At 43.2% G+C, this 6,364-nt stretch overlaps 1 protein-coding gene across 2 annotated transcripts; it reads left to right on the top strand.

The window, feature by feature from the left end:
* The first annotated feature begins 2,633 nt into the window (after window positions 1-2,633).
* LOC107506477 (WAP four-disulfide core domain protein 18-like) lies at window positions 2,634-5,432 on the top strand. 2 transcript variants are annotated; one of them, XM_036223131.1, is made up of 3 exons: window positions 2,634-2,727; window positions 3,349-3,497; window positions 5,179-5,432. In XM_036223131.1, the coding sequence occupies exons 1-3, from the start codon at window positions 2,646-2,648 to the stop codon at window positions 5,383-5,385; spliced, it is 438 nt and encodes a 145-aa protein (XP_036079024.1). In that variant the 5' UTR covers window positions 2,634-2,645; the 3' UTR covers window positions 5,386-5,432. The 2 variants fall into 2 exon arrangements, with proteins under 2 accessions (XP_036079024.1, XP_036079025.1); XM_036223132.1 differs by lacking the exon at window positions 5,179-5,432 and adding an exon at window positions 4,195-4,393.
* The last annotated feature ends 932 nt before the right edge of the window (window positions 5,433-6,364 follow it).

Consider the following 6,364-nt stretch of genomic DNA (forward strand, 5'->3'; position numbering starts at 1 on the left):
GTGTATATACTCAGAAGTGGAATTGCAGGGTTCTGTGTTAATTCTATATTTAATTTTGTGAGGAACTTCTATACTGTTCCACCCTTAATTTTTTATATATGTCTGATGGTTGTTGCAGACACCTGAATGTTATCAAATGATAATATGTCATAGGAATTTGCCAAATGCCCAAATTTGTGATTGTTAGTAGAACACTAGAAATCAAATTGTTATGGAGACATTTCTTTTTTTTTTTCCTTTTCCCAAAGAAATGAAGGTTTTATTGAGTAGGTGAACTGTTCCTCACTTCCACGTGCATGAAAGCAACTGGGGAGCTTTCCTGAAGTCCACCACTGGAGGTTCCCCATCAGCAGCCTGAGATGGGGTTGAAGTGTTTGCAAGGCATGAACTTCTGTTAAGTCTCAGTTCCTCCATGTGTGACATGGGGCTGCCAATGGAAACAACCGCATAGGCTTACGAGGCTTCGTGAGATGACAGGTGTGAAGTACAAACACAGGGTCTGACGTACAATCGCTTGCTTAATAAAGGTCAAGTGTCATTGTTATAATTGAAGAGAGGCCCTGCTTAGCAACCTTGCAGCTCCCATTATTGAAATGCACACTTTAGCAAAACTGCAATAGACTCTAATTACTCTTTGCCTCATACTAAAACTTCAAGTGCTAGAGTGGCAAACACCAGATTACATTGTCTTAAATGATTTCTGCTAACTAATTTTTTTTACATAACTGGGGTGAGGATTTTTTGGCCCCACAGTCCCAGATGGGATACATCCTGAAGGGAGTATGAGAATATATACAGATTGAAATATTCCATTAAAAATTTAACTTAGGGAAGCAAGATTACAAATGCATTGGGTCAGTGTAAAGAGGTCATCTTTTTAGGGGACGATTTGGGACAGTAGACACATCTTTTGTATTTCCATGTTTAGGTATCTCTTCTGGGGTAAATATGGACATGTGTAAACAAAGAAGCATTTTCAAAGTGTATGATGCATAAAGCAGCAAATCGTGTATGATAAACCAAAACCAAAGCAATGCAAAAAACCCAGAAACCACCTAAATGTTCATCAACTTTAGTCTGGTTAAATAAGTCATAAATCATGTCTGTAATGGAATTTTAGATAGTGGTCGTTTTAAAAAAAGGGGGAAAAAAGATAGTAACCTGGAAATCTCTCCAAGACATAATGTTAAGTGAAGAGAGCAAAATAATAAATGCAATATAACTCCATTTCTGCAAAAAGGATATGTTTGAATATGCACATATGTGCGTATGTAAATGTACAGGGAAAGGCTTAGGAAAACACAGGAAACACATGAGAAAAATGGGGGAAAAAAGAACTTAAAGATTAGGGTAACTAAGTGATAGTAGTCATGTCTACGTCACTTTTAGAGAAGGGTTACGAAGCCTCCCTTTACCAGTAGTGCTGCAGAGGGTTCTCCCGCAGGTTCTTTGGAGCTGTCCAGCCCTGACCCCACTCACTCACCAAGGCTATGCTACTCAGCAGCCTGACATCTGGCCAGCCACCTTGGGTTTGGATTCAGGCTTGCTTTTTGCTATGCTCTGTACTGCTGGGAACCACTGATCTCCACCATGTACTGAATTGCCATGTACTCTTCAGATACCCTGGACCCTCCTTCAGAATGAGGGGTCCTGGGTTCTTGTACCCTTTGTGCCATGAAAGATTCTGAGATGCTGGATGTGGCCAGTCTGAGTCCCCCTCTCCTGGCTTACTTCGTATTACTCTGCGCTTAAGGTAGCTTATGCAGGCCTCCTCATCAGTGCTCATGACGTACTTGTCCCAACTCTGACCACCAAGTACAAAACAGGCTTTCTCTTGGTTTCCGTGGTCATTGGAGTTTTATCTCTACGTCCCTTTCTCTGAGATTCTGTAACTGTCAGGATAGAGGGCAGCTTCTTACTGGGGTCCCTGTGCAACATTTAGTATTCTTCTCCTGAGTTCAGCTCATTGTAGCTCACCAACACAGCTCTCTCTCTAGGAACCTCTCAGGATGGAGCAGGATAGGCTCAGAGACATGAACCATGAAGACGGACCCGGTCTCTTAATCCTGAAGGGCTCTGCCAGCTTGTCATCTTTGAACATTCATCTCCTTAGATGAGTGAACTTACATTCTTCTTATTACTTCCTTTGTGATAAGGTGTGATTCACATTCCACACCTGCTTAGGGATCTCAGCTCTGGGACAGTTCCAAAGCACACTTTCACCAACTTTCCCAGGAGCATGTCCAAGCCTCCTAAAACGGACTTCCAGGAGGCCCCAGATGGGCTCCGATGAAGAGTACCTAGCTTCATCGTTTAAGCTCTTACTCTGAATTCTAAATTACACAGAGAAAGTTTTTTTCTTTGGCCATTATTCCTAAAGGCACCAGGGAAACCAGTACCAAGTTGTAAAGTAGCAATGAATGAAGTGTTCTATAATGCTTTTGTCTGATACTTGCATTTCCAAGAAAACAACTTATTGAAAAAAAAAATAAGTTGTGAAATAGAACAACAATCTAGATCATCCAGGGGAATTCCCTAGAAAGCCTATGTGTTTGTACCTTCCTGCTCTATTGCCTGCCACACCACATTCTCTGCTGGGTATAAATTAGGGCTGGACTGTGTGCGGATTCACATCAAACGCCAATATGAAGACAGGCACGATCTTTCTTCTAGTGGTTTTCATCACTCTGGGGATGGAGATGGTCTGCTCTCAGAGAGCTTCCAGAGGTGAGAGTGCTGAGGGGGTGCTCCCAGAGGGTGGAGAAGGCTCAGAGCTCAGCTTCATACCTGGGGGTGGTTTGTCACAGAAGCAGGCAGTGTGTCAACTGCAGAGTGGAATACCGGCATTGATCAGACTCATTTCTTTTGACCTACTGGAGCAATTGCCCTGCATTCCCATTCTTCTTATCACGTCAGGTTAGGTCTGATTAGAAGTTGGGTTCTCTCTAGGTAGGAAATTTGCCTTGGGTGTGGGACTCCAACAGGGAATAGCTGTGGGATGAACATGGGGTATGTGAGGTGAGGAGATGGCTGTCTGTGATCAGAGATTTTCTAATTTCTTCTTCCAAAGTGGTAAAAAGTGGGTTATGACAGTGCAGGTTTCTTGCTTGCTGGGACTGTGCAGCCCTCGGAACAGGGAGAAAATTCTCCCAAGGGCTTGGCTGTGAAAATAGGGGCTGAAGAGTGAGAGCGAAGCCCCGAGGCAGAGGGAGGAGAACAGGAGCACCAAGGAAGAAATGGAAGAGGTGCAAGTTCTGCCAGAGATGAGGCTTTCGGACCTCCAACACCAATTCTCATGCCTGTTTTAGTGACTGTTCCAGACTCCACACAAAAACTTATATGTTTCAGGATCACGAAGATCTGGAGTCTGCCCAGAGGTGCCTAAAGGAGTCAGTGGTATTTGTGCTGAAATGTGCGCGGGAGATGGATCATGTCCCAGGGGAATGAAATGCTGCAGTAATGGATGTGGTCATGTCTGTCAATATGCTGTCTTCAGAGTGAGTATATATCACGTAAGAGTTGTCCAAAGATGCAAACAACTCCCCAGTTGACTTTGCTGAGGTGGACAGATGCTCACATGTCCACTGCACACAGGAGTCTAGATAACTCCTAGAGAAAGGGGCTGGAAATAAATGGCAGAGTGACACCTAGTTGCAGTATCTAAGGCCCTCTCCTAGAAGAGGAGCCGTATCCCAGGACGTTCCAGCGGTCTCTCAGTTAAAGCAAGTAACCACACTTCGAGATTCACAGACCATTAATAACCAAGGGTTTCTCCCCCACCAACAGGGCTTATTTCTTCCTGGAAAATGGGTAATCATGGGAGGAGGAGAGAAAGGAAGGCAAACCCCCATTTACTCAGTATCTTCTGTGTCAGGATTTCTACTAAGTTCCGTGGGAGAAAAGGGTAGGTGGGTATCGGGAAAGTTGTCAGAGAGTAAAGAACATTTAATGGAGAGCATAAAGGATGCATGATTTGCTGGAGGAACGTAGGGCAGTTGAGATAATGAAAGAACTGTGCACTGTCCATTGAAGATGGGACAGTGATTGTGGTAGGTAGAAGTTGCAGCATCGCAGGGGCATGGCAGAGGGTCATCCAACCCAGAGTCCAAAGAGGAATGAGCTGCTGCCAAAGAGTTTGGTAAACTGCTGAAGTTTTTGAGTAGAGAAAATGTTATGATCAAATTTGTGTTTTAGAAGCGTGGAAAGGATGACAGTGTGGAAACTCTATTGGATGGTTAGTAAGCATGCTTGGAGACCAGCCCCAGAAGATTTCTCATGAATCCAACGCTCGGCATACCAGCAAGACCCTTTCACAACTCATTCCTGGCTATTCTCTATCCCTAGAATTTCAGTCCTAAAAGATGAAGATCTAAAATGTCGGAGTGATTGCTTTCTAAAGAGCTTGTGTCTAAAATAAACTGTATCTGTAGCATTATTTAGTCTGTGTCATTCTTCCCTTCTGAGCATTCTAATATAGGCCCTGTGTGGATGAGCAGGGCCAAATACACTGCACTAAGCCCATGAATGCAGGCACTCAGGATACCAATACATCAGAGGCAAGGTGCTTCCAGTGAGTTATTTTCTCATTCCATGTCCGTATCTCTAAACGAGGCAAAGGCAAGATAATATTTTCTCATGCATTCTGTGAATCTGAATTTTAACAAGCAAATAATAATAATAATAATAATAATAATAATAATAACCACCTACCACCTAGGAGACCGGTTGGAGCAGCCTTTATTAGCACAAGACTAAGAAGGAACAGAGCAGGAGCTGCAGCAAGTAGGAGATATCCCATTCTAAAGCAATACACTGACATCTAGCAGGAACATATGCCTAACTCCAGGAGAGCAACCCTGGTCCTTGGGAAGTGGGGCTTTGCGTGGTATAGGCCAGGAGTGTCAGTTCCTGCGCTGGAATAATTAGGAGTTAGGATACTGTTAGGAGATAGGCTCTGAGGGTGGAGCCTCTGAATCAGACTGTATCTGAAGCAGAGGATAAACTCAGGTCTCCCAAAGAAGCCCTGACAAAAATGAAAGTCTGGGCTGACTGCTACAATCTTCATTCCCCAGACCTCTCGGTTCACTTTCCACCTAGATTCCCCTGCTTAACCCGCTGAATTTTGCATCCCATATCTGTATGTCCTTGTCCCTTACACTGCCCTTGCTTCTCATATAGCACATCTTACAATGCGAATGGCCTATGGCCTCACCGGCCTGTGCATCGGGATGCGGACATATTAGCATTGATATCTTCTTTATCGGTTGGATATCCACATCCCAAATCCCATCATGCTCCAGTCTTGCTTATATATGGCGGTTCACGAGAATACCCCTAAAATATTCTCAAACAATTTCACGTATTATCTGCCATTCTGAATGCTAAAGTATAACCTTCCCCTGCAAAGATACTTGAGGATGACATGCTACAACTTCCACTTATGTTTCTGCTTTCCAGGTGGCCCGGGGTCTCTAGAAAGTTGTTTGTGTTTCTTTATAAACCTCATGTTTTTCACCCACATTCTAATCTCTTTTATGTTAGGAGAAAACGATTTCTCTTTCTGGAAATTGATAAGGGTCAAACACTCTCTGCACTTCCTGGCAAGCTGGGCTTGGAATTAGAATGCTTCTTTCTGATGACGTGGACCTATAGGATCATTAGTGACACTAAACCTTAGGGTTGGTTTAAAACAATTCTCAACGCAGAGGAGCCAGTGACAGCACCTCAACAAACTGTTGGCCATGAGCTGGCCTTGGCGATGTCCTCTGCTCCCTGCCTCATTTTGGCTCTTGATACTTTCCCGAGCCTGGTTCTCCAGTCTTTCCTATTGTTTCTGAGCTGTGTAATAATGTCTTTCCAAAATTTCCGTTCTTTTATGTTGGTAAAAATGTATCTTTTTTGTTTTCATCCAAGAGCATTAATTTGCATGAAAATGGGTGCCAGGACACAGGCCTGCTATGCTCAGGGAAATGGCAAGAATCTGGGTTTCATGAACTGGTCTATTTAGAAGCTGAAGGGCAACTATATCTTATTAGTGTTCCAGCATAGAAGCCTGGCATGTGATGGTGGAACAGTTAATAACCTCCTTGGTTAAATGAATTCCTAGGTATTTTATTCTTTTGGAAGCTGCTGTAAATGAAATTGTTTTCATAACTTCTTTTATTGGTCAGTTACTTACTGGTATATTGCTTTGTGTATTTGATCTTGTGCTCTGTGACTTTACTGAATTCAGTTATTAGCTCTTTGTAGATTTTGGCAGATTCTTTGGATTTTCTCTACATCAGAGCATGTCATCTGCAACCGAAGATAGTTTAACTTCTTTCTTTCCAATTCGTATGCCTTTTATGTCTTTTTCTTGCCTAAC

This window comes from Rousettus aegyptiacus, unplaced genomic scaffold, assembly GCF_014176215.1.
Source record: "Rousettus aegyptiacus isolate mRouAeg1 unplaced genomic scaffold, mRouAeg1.p scaffold_m13_p_6, whole genome shotgun sequence".
NCBI classification, from domain to species: Eukaryota; Metazoa; Chordata; class Mammalia; order Chiroptera; family Pteropodidae; genus Rousettus; species Rousettus aegyptiacus.

Excerpts from the sequence above, each read along its gene's own strand:
- LOC107506477 (XM_036223131.1), top strand. The coding sequence starts at position 2,646 with ATGAAGACAGGCACGATCTTTCTTCTAGTGGTTTTCATCACTCTGGGG. Across the intron at positions 2,728-3,348 it reads CTCTCAGAGAGCTTCCAGAG|GATCACGAAGATCTGGAGTC; the intron begins GTGAGAGTGCTG and ends TATATGTTTCAG. Across the intron at positions 3,498-5,178 it reads GTCAATATGCTGTCTTCAGA|CACATCTTACAATGCGAATG; the intron begins GTGAGTATATAT and ends CTTCTCATATAG.